The 26473-nt window shown below is 37.0% G+C and overlaps 1 protein-coding gene across 1 annotated transcript in view; it reads right to left on the minus strand.

Annotated features, from left to right (window-relative positions):
* SPATA16 (spermatogenesis associated 16) overlaps positions 1–25913 on the minus strand; it is a 269610-nt gene extending 243697 nt beyond the window's left edge. The window contains exons 1-2 of the mRNA XM_077991689.1: positions 25781–25913; positions 624–1253 (exon numbers count right to left, since the gene is read on the minus strand). Coding sequence (XP_077847815.1) covers positions 624–1235 — 612 coding nt within the window. The 5' untranslated portion in view covers positions 1236–1253; positions 25781–25913. The remainder of the gene's footprint in view (positions 1–623; positions 1254–25780) is intronic.
* Between the last annotated feature and the right edge of the window lie 560 nt (positions 25914–26473).

Raw genomic sequence — 26473 nt, forward strand, 5'->3', positions numbered from 1 at the left:
TCCATGGGCTATTTTTTTATGCCGAGATAGTCACAGACTTACCTGTTTACAGATAGGAAGATAATTATGCATAAAGATCACTAAAATGGGGAGGAAAATAAAGTTTGATGGTAAAGTCAAACGGTGTTATTTTGTTTGTAATAAGTATCACGTATAAATTATAAGCACATGCTAAAAAGTAAAGATGGTTATGTTTAATCATGAGGATACTACATATCAAAAGCAGACAATTCATATACTCATTAACTGCCTATTTCTAGAGAATCTATATTCTACCCACCACCATTGTACTAAAACTTTATGGCTTTTATAGGTGTACATCTAAATGAAGAAACCAACTGCATTTTTAAAATATATCACCATTCACTTCAGGGTTTGTAAAAAGCATGAAGTGTGCTTTTGGGGTTATTTCTATATATCAAGTGCACACAGGCATATTAATTTGCAGGCATAGCTTATTTATTTGCTTTATGTAAACGGGGAATTGCAAAATCCTGATATCATTAAATATCCTCACCTCATGATCTCTGTTTATTACAGTATGGTCAGAACCCCTCAATGTAATTGCAACTTTCCATTTCATAGCTTCCTGTCACCAATCTATATTTTCTTTAATCCCATACCTCAAGTGCTGTTCTGAACTGTCCTGCTGCCAAGGCGTATTTCTTTTGTCTATAGCAAGAGCTGGCATCCTTTAAGGCTACCTGAAGCCATTTGTCAATCTGAGGCAGAAAGCTGAAATTAGGTACACTCAAAGGGTCTACTATTTCAGCAACTCGGCATGTTGGCTGACTCCCAGTAGACATGAAGGACTCTACAAACTCATAGCGAACACCCACTTCATCAATGTAGACCAACTTCATTTCCACATCCATTATGTTCTTTAAGGGGATGTGAGGCAGAGGCATGGTGATTAACTGATTGTCAAGTTCTATTATCTTTGCCTCTTTCTTTCTAGTTGGCTTTTCTTCACCTTCTGCCTTCCGTTTAAAGGCTGCTTTCTCTAAATCATTGCTTTGTTTTTCTTTGATGCTCTTTGTCATTTTTATTCTTTCAAGTGTGATTTCTACCTGTTTACCTCCACAGTTTTTCTTAATCTCTTGTGGCATTTCCAGGATGTTAGGTGGGTGTGCTAAGGTGGACATTTTCTTGCTTGTGTTTATCTTTGGAACAAGCTGATCATGATAGATCTTATTCATTGCATTCTCCAAACTCCTACTGCTTCCTGCATCCATTGATCCTGCCCAAAACTCCTGCAGGGGCTAGAAAAAGGAAAGTAATTAAGGCAATATTTTGAATTCCAGTGGTTTAGACTATAGTCAAATTCATTTTAAACACTATTTTATTCATTATTAGTATTTGTTGCCTTGTAAGTAAAACTGTATTTACATCATCTATTGACTATTTTAATAGAGGAATATATGTGTCAGTCTCAAAACTCACCAAGGTAAGAATTTTTTGTAAACACACCTAGACATTGTCTTAAAAAATAATCCTCCATGGCTGAACAACATTGAATGAATACATTAATGGGGTACTCAAACTCATTGAATAGGAAAATTTTATACATAGCCACTGAGACAAGAAAAGCCAAAGTAAATCTATCTCAATATTAATTTCCTCAGAAAGGCAGGTGGTCTAGAACTCAGTATAAAATACATTACTCACCTGAATAATAGACTTGGGAGTCTAAAGAAACCCCAGCTGCTTTCTCTGAAAATCTTCCAAAAAATGTGAGCACAATCTTTCCTAAATTTGTTTCTTTTATTACTAATGAAAATCTCATGTTTAAAAAGCTCATAGACAACTATTGTTCACAACAGGCTTTAAAGAAGAAAAGCATGACCTTCAGCCTTACACAAATGTGAGCCATAGTCTATCTTCAGTCTACTATATTAATATATTTACAGTAATGGTATCAACAATGTACATTATATAAAGAGGAGATATTTTCCTAAAATATTAATGCTCAATATATATAACTAATAGTCTTTTGATTCCAAGATTCTGCATGTTATGTGCTTCTAGATTTGTTTCAAAAAATCAAGTGTTCTAAGATATAATAATTATTTAGTATGGTTGGTTCCTGCCTTTTAGGACTCTTTCTTTTCACCTATCACATTCTATTCTGGAAACAACTTTGTGGAGTAAATAGGAACAGGGACCACATTTTGCAAAGAAACTAAGGGATAGAGGGATTAAGTTCCTTCTCCAAGGTCACATTGGTTGGTCATTAGCAAAACCTACCCATTCAGACTGTTATTACCTTCGTAGGACTGCCACTCGCTAACCCCTAGCCTGGGATACTTCCTCTGTAACATGATGTTCTTTAGTATAGCTAATAGACATAGATTGGACCACAAAGATAGGAGAAAAATGCGAGAAAGAAGGGCTGCATATAATAAGATAACAATGAGATAAAAGCTAACACTTGTGCTTTTATTGTCAAGGTCAGCGTCCGACTCAAGATAAAAATCATGAGTCACTTCTCAAAACTTACTAATGTTGTTGATTATTTTCATTTGTTTGTTTGGAAGACAGTAGTTTGCCAAAAAAGACTCTTAAAACCAAACACCGCATGTTCTCACTCATAAGTGGGAGTTGAACAATGAGAACACGTGAACACAGGGAGGGGAACATCACCTACTGGGGCCTGTCGGGAGGTCGGGGGAAAGGGGAGGGAGAGCATTAGGACAAATACCTAATGCATGGGGGGCTTAAAACCTAGATGATGGGTTGATAGCTGCAGCAAACCACCATGGTACATGTATACCTATGTAACAAACCTGCACGTTCTGCACATGTATCCCAGAACTTAAACAAATAAACAAACAAAGAGCATCCTGAACTGTGACCCATTAGATTTTTAAGTAAAGGAAGACCCATAACTGTTCCTATGGCTCTAACCTTTGAAGTACTTTCCCCTTCTGTATCATTGGACACATATGTCATCAGAAAAGGTTTACGGTCATACATGGACATATCAAAGGATCTACCTTGATGGTCTTTGTTATCTCATAAGAATGATTGAATTCCAATAATTCTAATAATAGCTATCTTGTTTATTAATTTGTAAAAGCTAAGTCCTAGAATATTTCCCCAATGATTCATAATGACACAGTAGAGTTGTGTTTCTATAGGATAAAACATCTAAGTTTGAAATTTTTACCAGCCGGTGTTATGTTTAGTATTGAAGATCAGCATGACTGTGAATCACAAGCCCCACCAACAGCTTCACTTTGGGCAAGACCCTGTTTCCTTTTCATCTCTTAGAAACATTGCTGGTCAGGCGCGGTGGCTCATGCCTGTAATCCCAGCATTTTGGGAGGCCGAGGCGGGCAGATCATCTGAGGTCAAGAGTTCGAAACCAGCCTGACCAACACGGTGAAACCCTGTCTTTACTAAAAATACAAAATTAGCCGGGCATGGTGGCACATACCTGTAGTCCCAACTACTCGGGAGGCTGAGGCAGGAGAATCACTTGAACCCGGGAGACGGAGGTTGCAGTGCGCCGAGATCGTGCCATTGCACTCCAGCCTGGACAACAAGAGTGAAACTCCGTCTCAAAAAAAAAAAAAAAAAAAAAAAAAGGAGAAAGACATTGCTGGCATCCAACATCTTTTGGACTGCTAATGTGGCTACTCAGAGTAGCAAGGGGAAAACGGTCTTGGCCATCTCTTTATCTTTTGTTTGCTCTTGTGCCACGTCTACATATGATTTGGATTGAGTAAAAATAAACTTTAGTCCTTCAGTTAAGATCTCTGTTGAATGAACACTCCCAGATATGCATCTATACCATTAAGTTTCTTTTGGTAGCAGAGATGCTGTTCTTGAAACTTGTTTAAAGCTCAAAATACCTGGTTTTAAGGGTTTCTGGTTCATTTTAATTTCCACAGTAGGCTGTTAAAAATATAAACAGGAAACATTGGTTTGTGAGCTGTTCTAACATTTTCATGATGCCTCCCCCAGGTATCTTATCTATTGAAATTCTCTCTACTTCAAGCACTAGAGGCTAAAATGTACCAGAATATCTGTAGTTGGTTGTCATTAGTAACATTTTTAGCATCTACAGCAGCATTACCTATCTCTGCTGTATTTATTTCACATATAAATGCATATAACACATATAAATGCTTAAAATTATCTTTATAGCCATTTCTTCTAAAGAATAATTGTTCTCTCTCTCTGCCTCCCTCTCTCCATTTCCCTCCTTCCCGTGCTCATTTCCTTTGCCTATTTTCCTCCAAACTCCTCCCACTCCAATTCTCTTCCCAGATGTCCCTCACCCCAAGCCTTTTTCTTTCTGCAAGAAGGAAGGTTTTATTGTTTTTAAGAAATAAGATTTTGAGTACTTCTGCATTAGTCTTTAAATGGCTCTATAGAAATCATCATTTTGGTCTTCAGTGCATTTTTATACAAGAAAAAATAACAGGGGGAAAAAGTATATAAGGTGTACCTAGAGCACTCGGAATAAATATGTAAGCAAATGTTTACCTTTCAGACATCTGAAAGATCAATTATTCCCTATATATATATAAGAAACTAATTCAGGTTCCCTCCCAAATTCAGAATAAATACCTGAATGTCTGAAAGTGTCATAAATGCACAGGATGAAAAAGCATGGCCAAATCCAACCATTATTTTTCAGGGCTGGTTGAAAATCAGATGACTTTATTTCAGCCTGTGGTTTTTTTTTTTTTTTTTTTTTTTTTTTTGAGACAGAGTCTCAGTCTGTCGCCCAGGCTGGAGTGCAGTGGTGTGATCTCGGCTCACTGCAAGCTCCGCCTCCCAGGTTCACACCATTCTCCTGCCTCAGCCTCCTGAGTAGCTGGGGCTATGGGTGCCCGCCACCACACCCAGCGAATTATTTTGTATTTTTAGTGGAGGTGGGGTTTCACCGTGTTTTTTTGTTTGTTTGTTTGTTTGTTTATAAAAATTGTCACACATGCACAGAAGAGTTTTGGAACTGCTGCTATGGCTTTTTAAAAAATTATAAAACTCTATTTAAATAATCTGGAATTTGAGGCCTTTTACCACTTCACTCAATGTGTGTTTTCAACCTTATTTAGCACTCCTCCTATAAACTACTCTGAAGTCAAGCTGAACATCTTGTTAATTCCAAAAGATGTTCATTTTCAGTCTGTCAACTAAGAATTCCCCAACTTCCTATTCCCACCTCATTCTACCTGACCAAACCTACCAAGGAGTTATCCATTTTTACCTCCTCTGAATAATACCAATGGCATTTATAGCACTTATTTTTTATTTTTTATGTCGCAGTTATTCCGGAATGATTTTTTCTTCCAATAAGCTCCCTAAAAGCAGAAATACTTTACTCCCTAAAAGCAGAAATACTTTACTCTTCTTGACATTAGTTCAGTGCTTTGCATAGAGTAGGTATTCAATAGATGTTGATCAATATGAATGCTGTGAATCAACAGCTAATTTACACATTCTTATTTAAGAGAAACAAAATTGGATTTTTTTTTAAAAGGTACGGACTATAACTTTGAAAAAGTTGTTTCTGAGAAATATTTCTGGATTTATTTTTTGTTTTAAATTTCATCTTGGGTAAAGTACATTTTCTTCTTTGATAGTTCAAGTGAATCATGTACCAACTAGATTTAAACTATCAACCTCTTCACTTTTTTTTAGTAGTCAAGTTGATTAACATGACATTAGTCAGTGTTTCTGAGACACTGAGCTACACTTTAACCATTACTTCAATAAAAATAATTTCAGAGAAAACCATTAGACAATCATTATGTATGTCATAGAAGTATTTGTTGATAACATTCTGTAAAAATGCTCATTCTTTAATTTAGAAGACAGCACTATAAAATTGATTGCCTCATAGAAATATGCCTTTAAAAAGTCTTTAGCAAATATTGACATGAAACATGGGAACAATCTCCAAGGTTTTATAATAAATACAAGTACAAGAAACAAAGAGAAGTTAATGTTCAATCATTTCCAGTGGGTAACCATTTTAAATGTATTCAGTGGATTTTCAACACATTTATTTTTTTTTCTTCAAATATTTCATCAAGTGTTCTGTTCTGTGTGGGAGTTTCTATTGCTTCATAGATTTAATCAGTGGTTTACATGGCTATTAGTACCACAGCTTATTTATTAAATTTTTGATTGAAATAGGCAGCTCAAACATGGGTAATTCAGCAAAAGAGAATCCTTAAAAATGTGCTCTCTGAAACATTCGACATCACAGTTGCTATGGTTTTCTTTCTTAAAAAAAAAAAAGATCTAATTTTAACTTGCTGTTAAATGTAACCAGTGAGACATTATGAGAAAAAAACACCTTGTTAGTCTACCAGTTCTTTTAAATGTTTTAAAAAACACACTACAAAATATTACTTCAATCCAATAATCATTTATTGAGCACCTACTATGAGCAAGGTGCTGTGCTAGGTAATATGAGGGACACCAACGATGACTGAGACAAGGGTCTTGGCATTGTAGTGCTCATAGCTAGGAGTGGAGGTGGAGGATGAAAAGAGGAGATGTTGTTTATTAGACTGTGAACTGCTGGAGAGGCAGAAATGTATCACAATCCTTTTTCTATATTGATGTGTAGTTTCTTCAGAGCCTGGAACATAACAGACCCTTAATGTACGTTTGTTGTTAGAATGAATGTGTGGCTGAGTTACCATATTCTACATTATATGGTAGCAATAATAGACATATTTCTGTAGGAACATGGGACTGATGCAGTTTCAAGATATTTGGGAAAGCTTTTTAGAAGAGGAACAAGTGTCCTTATGCAAGTAGTTGCTCTTCTCTTTTATCTGAGAACCTTCAAGAAATGGTACGTTATTATTAGAAGGTAGAGGGAAATTTGCCTTACAATGTTTTTTAAGAAATGCAAAATAAAACAAACCATCCAGTGTTATATCCATAATAATAATAACCAACAGGTACTCTCAGTTTATGAAGTGGTCTTGCTGGATTAACCCATTTGTTTCTCACAACTACTCTTTTGCATAAATATTTTTAGCCATATTTTCATAATAAAGAAACCAAGAGGTTAAACAACTTGAAAGACATTACCAGGACAGTTTACCAAACCTGACTTGAACCCAGCGTGTCAAACTCCATGCTTTTTAGATAATAGGATAATATAGTCCTCTGCATTGTACCCTCAGTTGATTGGGGTTTGTACTTTCCTTACATTAAAAGTTTTTTTTTTTTTAACTTAATAACAAGATATTTGACTTTACCGCTGTTTTACTGGGTGGGACTCCCTCTAAAATGATAACAAAACAAACTAGCAATTTATAAGTTAACTTGAATATGTGAACCAAATTTGTTAAGAAAGGTATTAGATTTTTTTTTTTTTTTTTTTTGAAACAGAGTTTCACTATTGTCACCCAGGCTGGACTGCAATGGCGTGATCTCAGCTCACTGCAACCTCTGCCTCCCAGGTTCAAGTGATTCTCCTGCCTCAACCTCCCGAGTATCTGGGATTACAGGCCCCAACCACCATGCCCAGCTAATTTTTGTTTTTTTAATAGATATGGGATTTCGCCCTGTTGGCCCGGCTGATCTTGAACTCCTGACCTCAGGTGATCCACCCACCTCAGCCTTCCAAAGTGCTGGGATTACAGATGTGAGCCACCACGCCCAGGCTGGTATTCGATTTTTAGTATTTTTAAAGATCTGTAGCTGTGAATGTAATTATGGCCCTGCTATATTGTAGCCATCATTAGATTCAGGAAAAAAACAATGTGGACATAAAACTTGTACATGAATAGATTCCAGGGATTCAAATTTAAAATTGCCAAGCCATTTGCTGATCACTAAGCCATCAAATGAGGAAAATGGCCTCAAAGCAACTATACTTCTTTGTATCTCAAACACTGTGGACATTTGTAATGTTGGATCAGAGGGAGCTTTAGAAGGGAGATTTTATCATGATATTAAGTAGTGGAAAGAGCATTTGGTTGGGAACTGCAAGAAAGGTTTAAATTCTCTTTTATTATTTATTATTTGCATGTTTTAGGACAAATAATACAACCTCCCTAAACTTTCTTTCCCTTCTCTGGAAATTGGGAATGATCAGATACATGAGAATCATGTGAGAATCAAATGAGATGATCTATGGAAGAGAAGTTGAACTTAGTAAGAGAAGAGGTTTAGTAATTCCACAAGCAGCTCCTTGAATGAAAATGCCTTGGCTCTTTCCAAGGTTAATTCCTTTTGTTTGGATCCTGTCCCTCCATCCTCTCAATGACTTTGCTGCTGCAATTGTTATCTTTCCATACCACCTTTTCTTCTGTTATTGGACTGATCCTGTTGATGCCTGTGCTGATGTAGCAGCCCTTTTAAGAAAAACAACAACAAAAAACTCCCTTGACTTTCATATTGCCAAATTCCGTGGTCACCCCTAGACTCATATCTGCCAGATCTCGTAACAGCAGTCTTCACAGTTGACACTCTCTGTTTAATGGAATACTTTCTTCTCACTTTGTATGACACCATCGTCTTCCAGTTTTCCAATTACGTCACTCACCACTCATTCTCAGTATCCTAGATTGGCTCTTACTTTTCTCTTCCACTAAGAGCCCACCTGGAGCCCCTTCTTTTCTCCAGCTACATTCTCTCCTCAGGTGATTTTGTCCAGTTCTATGGTTTCAAATACCATCACACACACCTAACTACCCGTGTTACACCTCTAGTCCTTATATCATCCTAAAACATCAAAATTGTGTACTCCACTGTCTATGTCACATCTCTGCTTGGATTATCTAATATACATCTTAAATAATCTAATACAGCTTAACAATACCAAATATACATCTTAACAATACCAAAACAGATCTCTTAATTCCCATTCCCTAAAATTGTCCCTGTCTCAGTCTTCCCATCCCAGTCCATGCCAACCACATCCCCCCAGTTGGCCAAGATAGAGCTTTACAAGTTATCCTTTATTCCTCTCTATCACTTAATCCCTATCCTACAGTCCATCATTTGGTCCTGTTGACTCTCTTTCCAAGGTCTGCCTCTTTCCATATGTATGATCAATACCCTCCTCCAGGGCCCATGATCTCCTCTCTAGATTATTACAGTTGCTCCTCACACAGCAACTCAAGTCATCCTTTTAAATGAAAATCAGCTCCCACCTCATTCTTACTAAGACCTTTTAATGGCTGCCCGTAACACCTAGAATAGAATACAGTCTCTGATGCCTCTGCCTCCTTTGAAAACTCATCACATATCTTTCCCCCTTGGTCTACTATGTTCCAGCCACCTGGCATTCCTTCTGTTCTGCTAATTTGACAAGTTCATTCCCAACTCAGAACCTTTGCACTGGTTTGGCCAGAATATTCTTTCCACTGTGATTTTTATGTTATTCAGATCATAGCTTAAATATTTGTTTGCAAAGAAGCCTTCTCTGATGAACTAGAGTAATCAGCCCTACCAAGGTGTGTAGGTATTTTAAGTCTCTCCATGCCACTCATCATAGTGGTGTTTACTTGTCTGCATTTCATTCATATTTATATTCCCCCACCAGAATGTGAGAGACTGCACTTTGTGTACTTAGTTCACTGCTATATACTCAGAATGTGCTCAACACGCAATAAGTATTTGTTGACTGGAAAAATTGATGATGGTATCTTATTATACAATTAATGAAACGTTCAAAAGTATCTTTTTGTTTTTGTTATCACATCACTTTACAAAAGCTGAAAATTAGGCAGTCATCTAAATGTAAGTTAGATTTTTACAAATTGGCTTCAAAATGGAAAGCTTCTCTAGGCACTGTAGCATCCTGACTCTTTCTTTTTTCTTATTTTTGTGGTTTGTTACTCTAAGTCAACAATATTTATGATGTATCTACCCTGGTCTTTTTTATTTTAGTCTTTGTTAGGGAGTAAATACTTTCTCTTATTCTTTGTTGACGTACAGCATGGCTTATTCAGAACCAGAACCTTCAGAAAAATCAGTCTCTTTTTTGGAGAAATGATAATTGTACAACTTGCTATCCTTATAAGTGTGGTCCATGAGGACTCAATTGTATTTCTTTGAAATACTTAACACAATTTGTAAAAACAATAACTCATTTGCTGTGGCAGGAATATGGAAGTAGAGGAAGTAATGTTTCAGTGTACTTTAGAGACCTTTGGCTACGTTTCTTCTTGAAACATAAATGCAATCAGCTTGCCAAATTCATGAGCATCCTGAGACAAAGTTCAAATCTGGTTCTCTTTCTTTGCAAACACTGCTCTGTCTTCCTGTAAAAGTGATCCAAGTTTCTATCTACATAAGAGGGTGGATAGATGTGCAAAGAAAAAGTAATTTCATTTAACTTTGGTCAACTCTTTAATTCTTTTTAGAAAGTTCTTTATTCTTAGACTTTCACATTTGGTTTCTTAAACTATAACTCATATTGTAGAAGTATAGAGATGAAGAATCTTTCAAAATCCTCTAGTCTCTTTATTTTGCAGATGAAGAAATGGAGCCTTAGGCAGGTGAAATGACCTGTTTATGGTCTCATAACAAATCAGTGCTTTTAACCACATTTTGCAGCTCTTTCAGAATTCTCTCTACCTTACTCCACTGCCTCCCACTACAATACACAAGGTAAATTGTTGTCACAATTTCCCAATGAAGAAACATGTTGACAGTTCAGTGCTTTGTTTGCAGATATCCGCAAAATTAATGGACAGTAACTATGAAGATTTCTTGTTTTGAACCACCCTTCAATTTAGTTAATTGCTCTGAAACATGTTTTAAAGTTAAAGCTACTGAGAGGTGGGAAGTGCATCTTTTAAAAATTCACAAGTTTTTATTTAAACCAATTTTAAGTTTACAGAAAAGTTGTACGAATATCAAGAACTCAAAATTGTGCTTTACCAATTTTAAACCTCCTGGTCACATTTATAATTCTCTTTTCCTAATGTGTGTGCGTGTGTGTGTGTGTGTGTGTGCATGCATGTGTGTGTGTGCACATGCAGAAATGTATAAAACATAAAACGTTTGTATTATTTTTGCTAAGCTGTTTGAAAGTAAGTTGTGTACATCAAGCCTCATTACCCCTTAAATGTTCAGTGCACGTTTCCTAAGACTGAGGATATTTCATTACTGTAACATAATACAGTTATCAAATCCAGGATGTTAACACTGATATGATACTATTGTCTCATCTACAGTCCCTATCCCTATTTTGTCTGTTTTGTCAGGTGTCTCAATAATGTCCTGTTAGGACTTTTTTTTTTTTCCTACGGAATAATGTATTGTATGTAGTTGTCACATCTCTTTAGTCTCTTTTACTCTGGAATAGTTCTTTTTTCAGCTTTTTTCTATCTTCCTTGACATAGTCAATTTTGAAGAGTACAAACCAGCTATTTTACAGAATCTACCTCAATTTGGATTTTTCTGATACTTCCTCATGATTAGATTCAGGTTAAGTGGCCTCAGCCAGAATACTACAGAATGAATGTGTGTGTTTCTCAGGGTATCACATTTGGAGGCATACAACGTCCACTTACTTTTCTTTGGTGATGTCAATTTTGATCACCTGGTCAAGATGTTATCTAGTTTTTCCAGAGTATAGTTACAGATTTTTCCTCATGTAACTTACATGCAATCTGTAGGAAGACACTTTGAGACCACGCAATTTCCTGCTTCCTCATCAAACTTTCCTCCCTCAATTCAGCATCCACTGAGGATTCTTGTCTGAACCAATTTAAACTATGACGACTGTAAAATGGTGATTTTTTCCTTTCCTAACTCATGACATCATAAGAGTACTCAGATGGAGGGCTGGTCATCGTCAAAGTACAAATATTTTTAAATATAAAAATAAATTTTTAGCTCTGGAAGGGAATCACAGGGCAAATATGTTCTAACATCTTTAACGATGAGGGCTAGAGAGGGGGCACATCCCTATTTAGTGGCAATGGCAGGACTGAAGTTAGTTTACAGGCTCTGGTTCTAGGCTCCATTATATCCATCCATAAAGTAAATAAAAATTTATTTGTTAAAGACGTAATGTCCTCAGCAGTTAGAAGCACAAACTCATGGCATAAAGTAGGCAGAATAAAGGTGGATCACACGGTGGTGACTTTAAATATCCCTTTTTTTCTTAAGAATTTATTAATTAATTCAAACATTCATTTATGATTTACTAAGCAACAACTCTGTCATGACCTGTGTCAGTACTGGGATGCCTGTACTCACAAGAAGTTCATAGTTTAGTGGGCGATACTACTTTAGCATGCATCAGAATTCCCTGAAACCTTCTAGGTTCCAGGCCCCACAGATTTTGATTCAGTATGTCTGGGGTAATTCATAGGAATTTGAATGTTTAGTAAGCAGAAGAGGGCTGTATTGAAAACACCAGAGGTTCACATCATGCAAATGGTTATGGTATATGCTCCATCTCCTACCTTTCCTACTCCAACTCCCACCACTTGAATTGAAAAGAATTAGTAAAAAACAATACTGTCATAAAATGAATTTTAAAAATGTTTAACAAGGGTCAGATATTATAATTACTTTCTTGCTTCTTTTGAAATACTAAATGCTAGAGCAAGTTTTCCCAGAAAATTATTTTTTTTGGTAACGCTACTTTTCTCATGACATAAGCATATTCATGATTAGCTTACTCCAGGGGATACTGATATTGGTGGTCTGGTGAATCATGTTGGCCCCAGGTCAATGCATTCAGATGCTTTATTTTGCTCAGGTAACACTGGTACCTGGGCTTGCACGGATGAAGCAGTCTGACAGAAAGACAGAGGCTGCATTAGCTGTTGATGCTAAGGAAACACCTTAAAGTCTAAATGGCTACTCTCTTGAAAAATAAGTTTATAAGAATGAATTATTGGTAGACATTCACTCATGCATTTAGTCAACAAACTCTTGTTGAGTTCCTGCTAGGTAAAAATACAGGGCTAATTCCTGGGGAATTACAAAGATAAATAAAATAGACTGTGCTTCGTAGGAACTCAGGAGCAAGAGATCAGAGATGCTATCTATCTTTCTTGGGAGGATGTTCCAAACTCAAGAACCAAAGTAGCATGGAAGACAGGACATGAATTTTGGATTTGGAGAGATGTAAGTTCAAATCCTAACTCTGTCTTTTCTTTGCTGAAGAAACTTTCAGCAAGTTACTTATTTTTTATGTATCTTGGTTTCCTTGTCCAAACAACATGAATACTAACTAATTCCTCATAGAGATGATTGAAAGATTGACAAAATAACATGTGTTAAGAACTAATGCATCATCTAGTCCACAATCAGTTCTCTACAGAGGACAGTTCCTATGGTGTTAAATATTGTGCTCTCTATATATTCTACTGCATGTGCAGACTTCTATGTATTCACTGTATATATATATATATATATATATATATAATATTTATACATAAAACATACTAATAATGTTTAATTATTGGTGCCTTGTTTTACATTGTGAAACTGTTTATACATAAACACTCACCTGTATAATTTTTCTTAAAAATACTACGTTGGCAATTAATATTTACATGAAAATTGAGTCAAGACATTTGTTCCCTGAGGATTTTGCATCCTGAAGAATAGTCTGTACAACTGGGGAACACCTATCACAAACAGGGGTGGCTGACACACCTTCCAGTGTTATCATACACCAAGCAAATAACGCATGATCCACTGGAATGGGTACACAATGGGTAATGAACGAATAGTATTTTCCATTACCTCACAAATAGAACCTGAGGCGTGAAGATGAGACTGCTCCTTAATTATTTTCTGCGGAGGTTGAATTGAATGTTTATTTTCATCTTAGATCATTACATATCACTGTAAAGTGTCTTTTGGAGTGGAATGGAGACAGGTAAAGATGAACATAGAAATCCTATAATTGGCCAGGTGCGGTAGCTCACGCCTGTAATCCCAGCACTTTGGGAGGTCGAGGCTGCAGATCATGAGGTTAAGAGATCAAGACCATCCTGTCCAACGTGGTGAAACCTCATCTCTATTAAAAATACAAAAATTAGCTGGGTGTGGTGGTGTGTGCCTGTCGTCTCAGCTACTTGGTAGGCTGAGGCAGGAGAATCACTTGAACCTGAGAGTCAGAGGTTGCAGTGAGCCGAGATTGGGCTACTGAACTCGTCTGGTGACAGAGTGAGACTCCGTCTAAAAAAAAAAATTCTATAATCCCTAAACATCTTGTATAATACAGCTTTCACCATTGTCATTTTTTTATAATAGATTACAGTGCATTTTAACTTAAACCCTACACTGTCCTTCCTTTTACAAGTTGCAGAATAAACGCTCATTTTTAACACTTGAGAAACTGTTGGTTGAGATTTTTCCATATGATTTGCCTGAGGATAAATAGCACAATGTTGATGGCACTTATTACAGAACCTAGTAGAGACAGATAGTAAAAAATGATCTGTTTATCTTGATATGCTATCAAGCCACTTCCTGTCATAAACAGTTGAGCCAAAAGTAGGGCTCACCTAATTCTTTGCAAGATTCTTGCTTTGATAGTATACTAAAGATAATATAATTATAAAATGCTTTCAAATGTAACCATTTGGAATTTGTATATACTCATTCTAGGCAAAAAATAATAATAATTTCTTACTTGTATGGTGTTTTAGTACAATTATTTGAATATTTCCTCTGAATCCTTTTCTAGGGTAAGTAATGATACTTATTTTGTGGAAATGCATTTGTCTGTGAGAAAAATTAACTTCGGAATTAAGACAGAGGAATTATCAAAATAGTTTAGAAATATAATTTTTTACTTTTTCAATCATGTTCAATTACATTTAATGACGATTTACAGGTTTAAGGAGTATAGAAATATTTGAAGACTGATTGCATATTAATCATCCACTAATATTTCCCCAGTTGATCTCAGCCAAAGAAAACCGTAAAGCCAAAGAACTGCTTGGAAAAAAATATTTTGATTTGTGCAAAACTTTAAAACAAAGACATACTTTAAAATTTACTATTTTAACAAGCGGAACCTAACAAAATACATCATTCAAACAGTTACACATTATACTCTGCTTATGAGTGGGATGGAGTAGTAGATCAGAATTTCTGTTGAAAACTAATAGAAAAGCAGAAGAAAAGACCAAATCATTTGTTTGAATATAGCTGAGAAGGCTATGGAGAGGGTACAACTCCCTCATCAAAGTGAGCTGACTTTGACAGGGCATCTTCTGGGGGCATCTGCTAATTGTAGGCATGGGGAAGAGTGTGAGCATCTCAACATTTCACTGAAGAAGAGTCATTGGTGGGTAATGTTGAGACCTGTATAGCTTTGGGCAAATATGTGGGGAGCCTCAAGCACAGAGCTCTTTTAGCACTCAGAAAAGAATGCCAATTTCTGGGCATACATGGGGCAGGTTGGCAAAGTGGAAAGCCTCTGAAAGGAAGATAAATTTTTGCAGTCTTACAAGACAGGGACCCACGGGAGAAAGGGCTTTGGAGAAACACCACACTTTCAGCTGAAACTCTTGAGAACCAGGGTAGACCAGAGGTAGACTTTTTTGAGAGTTGCAACTCAGCCTCAATATGAAACAGTCCCTGATTAAATTAAGATAAAGTGCCATGTTATCTGCCTAGTGAAAGGAAGGATACATCCATTATGGCGGAAGATACATTATCGGGATTTTCTATAATTTTCTACACACACTCTTCAGCACTTAATGGAAAATCACTAAGTATGCAAAAATAAAACATCTCAAGATAACAGTAGAAAAACCAAATGAAAAAGTAGACACTAGAAACCTACCCATGGCAGATCAAGCTATTAGAGCTAGGCAAGGAATTTTAAAACAACTCTAATTAATATATTTATGACAAGAGAGTGAGAAATGATAAAGAACTTTACCAGAGTATTAGACTCTATAAAAAGAATAACAAATTCTAGAGTTGAGAAATATACTATCGGAAACGTACTCATTAGATGGATTAAATAACACATCAGATACAGCAGAAGACAGATTTAGTAAACTCAAGAAACAGCAATAGAATATATCTAAATTTAAGCAGAAAAGTAAAATAACGAAAAATATTATTTAAATAACCTTTTGAGACATGTGAAACATAGTGAAAAGGTCTTAACAGAGTATAGTTGGAGCCCTAGAAGGAACACAGAGAATGAAGCAAAAGCAAAAGAGAATTCCAGGAGGAATTGAAGAGTAATAGTAAAAGTAAATGTGTGAGAATATACACATAGAAGTAAATATTGACTGCTGTTACGTGACTGCATAAGATAATAATAGAAAAATCTCTACAGGATTTAAAACCTAGGCAGAACTAAAAAGAATGACAACAATGATGCAAAAGATGGGAGAAGGTAAATAGAGTTAAAGTATTCTAATGTTATAAAATTATTAGGGGTTGGTAAAAATAATTATTTGTGTTAGATTGGAAGAAGTCAGGGATTCATGTTGTAATTTCTAAGGTAAAATCTGGGAAATATGAAATATAAACTAATATATAATTAACAAATTAACATAAAAAATAAAATATTTTTGAATTAACCCCCAAAAGGTGAGAAATAAAGGGGACCAAATAAAAAACAGATAGCAATGTGGTAGACATAAACCAAAATCTATCAGCAATTACTTCAGATTTAATAGAACTAAATATTCTAATTTGGAGACCAAGATTGTCTCCCAGGAAAAAATTACTAACCCTGGCTGGGTGCAGTGGCTCACACCTGTAATCTCAGCACCTTGGGAGGCTGAGGCGGGTGGATCACTTGAGGTCAGGAGGTTGAAACCAGCCTGGCCAGTATGGCGAAATCCCCTCTCTACTAAAACTACAAAAATTAGCCAAGCATAGTGGTGTATGCCTATAATCCCAGCTACTCGGGAGGCTGAGGTAGGAGAATCTCTTGAAGCCCGGAGGCAGAGGCTGCAGTGAGCCAAGATCACATCAGTGCACTCCAGCCTGGGTGACAGAGTGAGATTCTGTCTCAAAAAAAAAAAAAAAAAAAAGAATTACTAACCCCAACTCTATAGTGCTTAGGAAAGATACACCTTAATTATGAGAACACAGAGAAGTTGAAAATGAAACCATGAAGAAAGATACAGCATGCAAACATCAACCAACATAAGGGATGGCTAACTAATAATCAAAGTGGACTTTATGGAAAGAAGCATTACTAGAAATACAGAAGGTATGTTAGTTATTAATTTATTGTTCCTCAGCTCCAAACCTACCCATCACTCTGTATTGTGATACTGGAACTGAAATCTGCAGATAACATTTTTATTTTTCCAGCTGGTTGAAAGTTAGGCTCTGCCAACAGAGGGTACTGGAGAAACACTGCAAAGCTGAAAGAGGAGGAAGGGACATTTCCTTCTTGGAATTTTCTGTTTCTGCCAAAATGCTTCTGTTTGTAGGGGTCTAGGCAGCCTTTACAGATGAGGTGGTGGCCTGCAGAGTCAGTGCATTCTTTTGTCACCACAGCCATGTTGCTTTCCTAGTTCTGAGACAAGCAAACCCTATCTCAGTGACTTCCCCTGGCCACACTGTCTCCTCAGAGATCGGAATCTTAGCCTTGCAGGATCTCCTCTGAGCTCCCAAGTTACTTACTTGTTTATGTCCCCTCATCCCTAAGGATGCGACAGGGAACTATACAAGGAGAAGATGGAACAATTTAAATCTGTCTTCAGTGAATAACACGGCTTTTAAGTACATAAAATATAAAAATTGATGAATAAAAGGAGAAATTGACAAATCTCCAATTGCAGTGGGAAATTGTAACATACCTCTGTCAATGGCTGATGGAATTTCAGACAAAAAAATACAGAAAGGAAAAAGGAAAGAAAACTTTCAGGAACATAGGAGATCTGTGTAACATAAGCCACAAACTTGACTTAATAAACAGATGTCAAACCCTGCAACAAAGAACATCAGAATGTACATTCTTTTCAAGTGCACCTGAAACTTTTACCAAAATTGACCATAGCTCACTCATAAGTCAAGCCACAACAAATTTCACATTTTATATGGAAATAAAAAGGGCCAAGAATAGCCATGTTAATCTTGAAGAAGAACAAAGCTGACAGACTTGTCCAGATATCGAGAATTACTATAAATAAAGCTATAATAAGGAAGGCAGCATGGCTTTGATGCAAGGATAAATTACACCACCTAAAAAGAAGAAAAAGTCCAGTAGTAGACCTACATATAAATGTTCATTTAATTTATGACAAGAGTTACCCTGGCATGCAATGGGGGTGCTGTGGCTTAAGCATGTCCCCTAAAAGTTCATGTGTTGGAAGCCTGATTTTCACCTTGATGCAGCAGTGTGGGGAGGTGAGGTCTAGTGGGAGGTGTCTGAGTCATGAATAGATTAATGCTGAGTGAGCGAGGGAGTAAGTTCTTGCGATCCCAGCTACTCAGGAGGCTGAGGCAGGAGAATCACTTGAACCCGGGAGGTGGAGGTTGCAATGAGCTAAGACTGGACCATTGCACTCTGGCCTGGGTGACAGAGCAAGACTCTGCCTCAAAAAAAAAAAAAAAAAAGCCATTGTAAAGCAAGTCTGCCTCTCATGTTTGGTCTTCCTTTTGCATGTCTGCTTCCTCTTTGCTTCTTTGCCACGTGGTAATGCAGCATGAGTTCCTCACCAGAAACAGCAGATGCTGGTGCCATGTTTCCTGGACTTTTCAGCCTCCAGAATTGTAAGCAAAATAAACTTCTTTTTAAAATAAATTACCCAGTCTCAGGTATTCTTTTATAGCAACAGAAAACAGAATAAGTCAAAAACTAGAATGATGGCTTTTTAAATAAATGGTGCTGGCCTAAATCTAATGCAGCAAATAAATTTTGCTACCTATCTTACATAATGCACAAAAATCAATTCCAAATGCATTGCAAAAGTAAATGTTAAAAAAAAACAACATTAATGCTTTTAAAAGAAAATGGATGATTTTATGACTTGGATAGGCAAGGATTTCTTGAACAGAACATAAAAATAATAAATTGGATTACATTATATGTAATATTTTTTTTTTTTTTTTTTTTTTTGAGACGGAGTCTGGCTCTGTTGCCCAGGCTGGAGTGCAGTGGCCGGATCTCAGCTCACTGCAAGCCCCGCCTCCCGGGTTCACGCCACTCTCCTGCCTCAGCCTCCCGAGTAGCTGGGACTACAGGCGCCCGCCACCTCGCTCGGCTAATTTTTTTTGTATTTTAGTAGAGACGGGGTTTCACCGTGTTAGCCAGGATGGTCTCGATCTCCTGAACTCGTGATCCGCCCGTCTCGGCCTCCCAAAGTACTGGGATTACAGGCTTGAGCCACGGCGCCCGGCCTATATGTAATAATTTTTGTTCATCAAAACAAAACACATCTTTAAAAATGAAATGACAATTCATGGAATAAAAGAAAATATCTGTAGTACATATATTTGATGTGGACTTGTATCCAGAATCCATAAAGGACTTCTTTTTTTTTTGAGACGGAGTCTCGCTGTGTGGCCCAGGCTGGAGTGCAGTGGCGCGATCTCGGCTCACTGCAAGCTCCGCCTCCTGGGTTCACGCCATTCTCCCGCCTCAGCCTCTGAGTAGCTGGGACTACAGGTGCGCACCACCACGCCCGGCTAATTTTTTGTATTTTTAGTAGAGAGGGGGTTTCACCATGTTAGCCAGGAAGGTCTCGATCTCCTGACCTTGTGATCTGCCCACCTCGGCCTCCCAAAGTGCTGGGATTACAGGCTTGAGCCACCGCGCCCGGCCCCATAAAGGACTTCTATGAAAGAAGACAGAAGAAAAAGACCCAGTAGAGAAATGGGCTAAACATTTTAATAGACATATCACAAAAGATGATCTCCAAATGGTCAGTAAACTCATGAAAGAGTTATTAACTCCCATTAGTCATCAATGGAATGCAAAGTGAAACCACAGGTTGATACCACAACAAATTCACCAGAAGGCTAAAATTAAGAAGACAGACAATACCTAGTATTGGCAAGTATATGGCATAAGTGGATCTTTTACACAAAGCAGATATAAATGTAAGATGGTACAACCAATTTGGAAAGCTGTTTGAGAGCATCTGCTTCTTCTCCTATACTCTGTACTGGCAGATTTTTTTCCTATATACCCAGCAGAAATGCATACTAGAATGTTCACAGTAGCACTATTCACAACAACCTAATAACATAATAACATTGAAAACATTCCAAATGCCCATGAATCATAGAAAAGATAAAAATATCGTGGTATATTTATACAATGGAAAAATATTATTAGCAGTGAGAATAAAGGAACTACAACTATAAGCAAACACATGGAAGAATCTCACAAATAAAATATGGAGTGAAAGAAGCCAGATACAAAGGAATACATATTGTATGATTCATTTAAATAAAGATCAAATTTAGGCAAAACTAATTTGTGGTGTTAGATGTCAGATTTGTGGTCGCCCTTGAGATGGTGAGTGGTTACTAGAATGGAACAGGGGCAGCTCTTGGGCTTACTGGTACCATCATGTCTGGATCTGAGAGCTGGTTACACCAATGTGTTCATTTGATTAAATCTGTCTTCATTTGTGCCTTTTACCAAATGTATGTTATGTATTGATGGAAAGTTTACAGTAAGAAAATCACAGGTCAAGACAGCTTGAAATTTTACATACGAAGACTCTGAGTTTACCTGAGGCAAGTTTTCCCTAAACACATGGCCCCTACTCCCTTACCTACTATCTTTGCATTGTCTAAGAATATGAGCAAGAAGGCAGGGTAAGGATTTGATAGTTAGGAGGTGTTTTCTTCAAAATTCTCCAAGAGGGTAAAACCACACAAAACAAATGAAATGCAGTTCATGTTAGTGACTTGGAAATTATCAGACTGTGTGTATGGTAAATAGACTGAAAGAGATTCCCTGATTACATTTCTGAAGGTTCTAAAAACCAGGGCAAACTGCACAGGACATATAGCAGTTGCTCGCTTTCATTGTCATAATTATTATTTTTTTTTACTTTTATTTTTATGCTATCTTTTTAAAAATAATTTTTTATTTTTATTGCTTGTGGGGACTTAGTAGGTGTATATATTTATGGAGTACATGGGATGTTTTGCCACAGGGATGCAATGTGTAAAAATCATGTCATGGAGAATGGGGTATCCATCCCCTCAAGGATTTATCCTTTGTGTTACAAACAATCCAATTATACACTTTTAGTAATTTTTAAATGTACAGTTAAATTATTATTGACTGTAGTTATCCTCTTGTGCTGTCAGATACTAGGTCTTCATTCATTAATTCTAACTATTTTATCATACCCATTATTGTCATAATATTTTAAATTTAGCTATGGCACAGGGAGGAATAAAACCTCTGTGCTTGCTTTCTCATGACCCAAACTCCCTGCAGTTGTTTGTTATATTAATTGGAAAATAGGGTGACCTAACGACCAGACCAATGACCTCAGGTTCAGCCTTACCTCAGTCAACACCCAGTCCTAGGAGAAGGTGAGAAGAAGAAGGGTCTCAAGAGAGGCCAGTGGGAACCAGCGAAGACAGTGACTCAAGACCCTTTCCCTTTGCAGCCACCAAGTAGATGAATAAGCTTTCCCTGTCCTCTCTCTTGGGAAGGAGGGAAAAATGGTGACCACTTGAGAGGAAAAAATGTACCCAAAGAACCCATTTAAAAACACTACTGAACTGTATTTGATGAGAAAGTTTAAATAATCCCTCTCTACACTCCCACATTTCAACATTAGTAGAAATGGGGCCTAAAGAGCTCGCCTGATGAGTTCTGCTATCAAAATAAATCTGCCTCTGCCATCACTGTACATCTAAATCAGCCCTATGGCAGTTTAGGGCAACACCACCAGGTGGGAATGTCCCAGAAAGAAGCAGCACTCTCAAGCCTAGAGGAAGAGATGAATCAGGCTCTGAGGGATTCTTTTCAAATGGCACCTCCTTCCCATTATATCCCAACCCCATCCCGTTATCTTGAAGGAATATTGTCGATGTGAAAGATCTGGAAGAATAAAAAATATTGCGAATTAGGGTGGTAGAAAGATAGGTGGAGAACAGAAATGATCACCTGCTACTGAAAGATAAGAAAGAACAAAATCAGATGACTATGATGTTAGACAAATTCTATAACAACAGACAGAGTCACAGAAAGGTCCACAGAAGGCAGGATCTATGGGAGGAAAACAGGAAAAGAAATAGCAGCCGCAGAAGAGAAAGCGTCTATGAACACTAGGACTTCCTCATTTTCTACATGCATAAGTGGTGTCAATTTTAATGTATTTCAAGTCTTTTCTTTCAATCTGGTAATGACTCTCATGTTTAACATGATGTCCCACTGTTAACTACATCAGTAAATATAAAGGGTGAGGAAATTAACTGAGAGATTGGAACTTTTGAAAGCCTTTAATTAAGCCTTAGCCCCAATACCTAAGAAGGTTCAAATGCCTTCTATGTGTTTATTCCTCCATTATCTCCTTCTCTGAGGGGGATCTCATGGACTCTCAACAGACACACACACACACACACACACACAGAGAGAGAGAGAGAGAGAGAGAGAAAGAGAGAGAGAGACACACACAGACACACACATCTCCCTAAAGAAGAGACCAGATGTATTATGTTTGGGAATGTATGTTACAGAGGACTATTGCAATCCTTTCTTTCTTCACCTTAAACTTAGGTTTCCAAATGTCTGTTCAACAGGAATGAGAAGTGATTTATATCATGTTTTTGCTCCTTACATCTTCAAGTTAACAAAATTGACCTGATTTCTAACAAGTTAAATGCATACTTTTTTTCTTGGTGTTGGCGGTGTGGGGGGTGGATGGGTGATAATGCAATGTCTTCTCAAGCTATAACTTCGGTGATCATTCAAGACAGCGTTGAATTCTTCTGCCTGAGTTATGCTGGCTAATAGGAATTTAATTGAGAACCGGTGGGAGAGCACTGAAGCATTCATGCATGTGAAATCAGACGAACACCCACAATGTGGAATTTCCTAAGGAAAGTTATTCTGGCGGAGAAATACAGACCAGGTTGAGTGCCAGTAACTTTTAAGCTAACACGTGGAGCTATCTTCCTAATAAGTAATGAGCTAACGGTCCCTGAAGAAAAGTGAGGCCAATATTTTCAACGGGTTATTTTCAAACATTTTAAACACATCAGCTCAGAATTATATACAATTCCCTTCCTCTGTAAGATATTCATCTTCCTTAACTTTGATTCCATAAAATAAAGCTTATTTTTGAAAGGCACATGCAGAACTTATTTAGGTAAATCTAAAATAAACAGCAAGACAGAATGACTAATTTGTCTATGAAAAGAAATTGAAATCAGGAGCCGATTTCTATTCAGTAATTATAATACAAGTCTTCCTGAAACATTTCCTTTTAAATGGCCTACTTAAAACGGTATCAGTTTTCCACTTCTCATGCAATTCTAGATGACAGTGTGACTTCAGCTTCAGTTTCTACTCATAAAGGTTAAAGAGACGCTTTCTAACACCTATCCTGTGTCAAATCAACTCAATTACCTTTCAAAGTTGCCTAAATCGTGATATATTAGTGGTTCAAATACATGAATTCTGCACATGTCAAGATAGATTTACATAGGTGTACATAAATGTATATTACATCATAGAGTATGTAAATACATTTACTTCTGGAGGCTTTCTAAAATGTAAAGCTAAAGCTGAATCTTTACCTTCCATTAATTTTACAATAATTTTCCCCATTATATAGAGAATTGGAATTCTGATACCAGTCATAGCCATTGGGTTCTGTTTTCTTATTTACAAAATGGAGTTAATGATAATATCTTCCTCACGTAATTGTTGAGAAGAGTAATATAGGAAGATTGCCTGAAAATAGTAAGCGCTCAATAAATGTTAACTATTGTTCTATCATTATCATCGTTTTTGTTATTGCTGTTATTATTGCTCAGCAATTTTTTAAAAAATTAGACAATTAGAAAAATGCTCTATTAGACAGATGGCTCATGCTCATTCGTTGTGTATATTTTGAAATTTAGCTAGAGCTATGATAAATTATAGTCTTTATTTTGCTATCTTTAAGCTAGACTGCTGTAATATTTTATTTTATAACATCCCTAAAAAAAACTCAGAAGCTCTTTGTGAGTGCAAAATGTTACAACTTGAACGTTACTTTCCGAGAAGATGACTCAATATATTCTACACTATTTGAAAGACAATACTCCAGGCTTTCTGATGTAAAAGGATTTAAAAACCCTTGAGCATATGGTGTTTGCATTGCTTTTGTTACTATGGCCTACAATTGTTGGGGTACCTATTCATTTATTTCAAAATGATGTGTCACATAAAAGGAATGACAACAACAAAAAAACAACTTGCAGCCAAATTCTATGTAGAGGAATGTAGCTTCAGTCACTGTGCATCTTAATTAGAAAAAACAGCTGGGTGCGGTGGCTCACGCCTGTAATTCCAGCACTTTGGGATGCTGAGGCAGGAAGATCCATGGAGGTCAGGAGTTTGAGACCAGCCTGGCTAACATGGCAAAATCCCGTCTTTACTAAAAATACAAAATTAGCTGGGTGTGGTGGCACATGCCAGTAATCCCAGCTACTCCGGAGGCTGGGGAGGAGAATAGCTTGAACCCAGGAGGTGGAGGCTGCAGTGAGCCAAGATGGCACCACTGCACTCCAACCTGGGCGACAGAGCAAGACTCTGTCTCAAAAACAAACAAACAACAACAGTAAACTCCTGGAATAAGGATTACTGTGGGTTTATGCCTGGAGATCATTTTAAGTTTCTGTGTCTCACAGTTCATGCTCATTTATTGCTTTCTTTTAAGTCATAATCAATTTCCAAGGTGCTGGTTTCACTGCTCAGAAGATGAACAACTTAATGAACTTAGGGTAGTTTGTATTATAATACTGTTAGTACATTAAATTTAATCATAAAGGGTTAAACAAAACCACTTACAATACAAAGTTTTCATGCATTTATTTCAAACAAAGGCTTACTAAAAATGGTAGACACTTCCCTGGTGCTTCAAAAACAGAGACCTTTACTGACACTTATTAACATTTAATGGGTAATAAATATAAAATGCAAATTTTAAACAAAGTTTGAACCTATTTTTAATTGTTCATGCTGACCAACCTTTGAATGGCAAGGTCCTTGTGAAAGACATTCAGTCATTCATTTGCTCATTCATACATCAAACATTTCAGAGCACGCATTTTATGCCAGGCGTGATGTTAGCATACAGAAATGATGACATGGTCTATGTCTTACAGAGAGCTTGGATTGTTTCTCTCACTAATAACCTACTCCTTGACATTCAATGTCTTCAATCCACAGTAATATTATGGGTTAAGGAGACGACAACCCATATCACAAATGATAAAATGTGAACTCCGAATTAGGAGTCATCAACTCGCACTTGACTAGAAGATGTCCTCAAATTATACACTTTATTAGGGAATATATGTTAGAATAAAGCAAAACAAAACAAAAAATCTGTTATTGGGAAACCAAGTGCGATCTCAGTCTTCACTTTCTCACCAGAGTGGGGAAGGATAGGGTGAGCCTGTGCAGCAGACAGGGAACCACTTTGGAACTACCTGTCTTCTAACTGCCTGCAGGAGATGATTTCTTGGTTACTTACTAGCGCTTTTTATAAGCAACATTCCTCATTCCTCGGATGGGCAGGAAGAAAGGAGCTCCTGTTTTCCCAACTTACTCCAGCTTCACCTGAAGGTCATCTCCCTTCCTTCCCACCCAGCCACTGAACGAGAAAGGCTTTAACTGGGCAGACCTGAATGATTCTCCTCCTACCTAAGCAGTTGTGGCTCAGCCCCGCGGGGACGAGGCGAGGCTCTGGACTCCTCCTAGCCACAGCATCTGCCAACACGGGGCTCCCAACGTCCCACTGCGAGGCCTGGTCAGGCTGCGTGCTCGCGGTGACGCCCGGACTTGAAACGTCCCGTGCCACGCGGCCCATGGAGCCCACAAGTGGCGCGGGTCACTGGCCCCTCCCTAGTCTTTCTTCTTGAGTTGCACCTGATGTTTCCATTAATAAAAACAAGGTTATTTACATTTTTCCGTTCAGATTCTAAAAGCAATAGGATCATTAAAATAATTTGGAAGATACAGAAAGATGTACATAAAATAAAAATTATTTGTATTCTAAAGAGAAGCACGAAGAACATTTTAATGTATATCTTTGCAGTTTCTTCACTATGAATAGATTTTAAAAAAAAATCGTACCATTCTGTCTCTTTCACACAAAACTACACAGATACAATATAGACTTTATACATACATTTTATAAAGTTTTGTATTTGTTCTCTTTTAAAGAAAATAATTTTAAACATTTTACTCTAAAACCGTTTATGAGATTTCATAAGCTCCTACCTATGTATATTTGAGAGTAAAATATGTGTTATATTATATAGAATATATAAATGTATATTATATAGCAAATATATAATAATATATATTATATTATACTAACATTACATATTATAT

The sequence above is a fragment of the Macaca mulatta genome, chromosome 2 (genome assembly GCF_049350105.2).
Source record: "Macaca mulatta isolate MMU2019108-1 chromosome 2, T2T-MMU8v2.0, whole genome shotgun sequence".
Taxonomy (NCBI): domain Eukaryota; kingdom Metazoa; phylum Chordata; class Mammalia; order Primates; family Cercopithecidae; genus Macaca; species Macaca mulatta.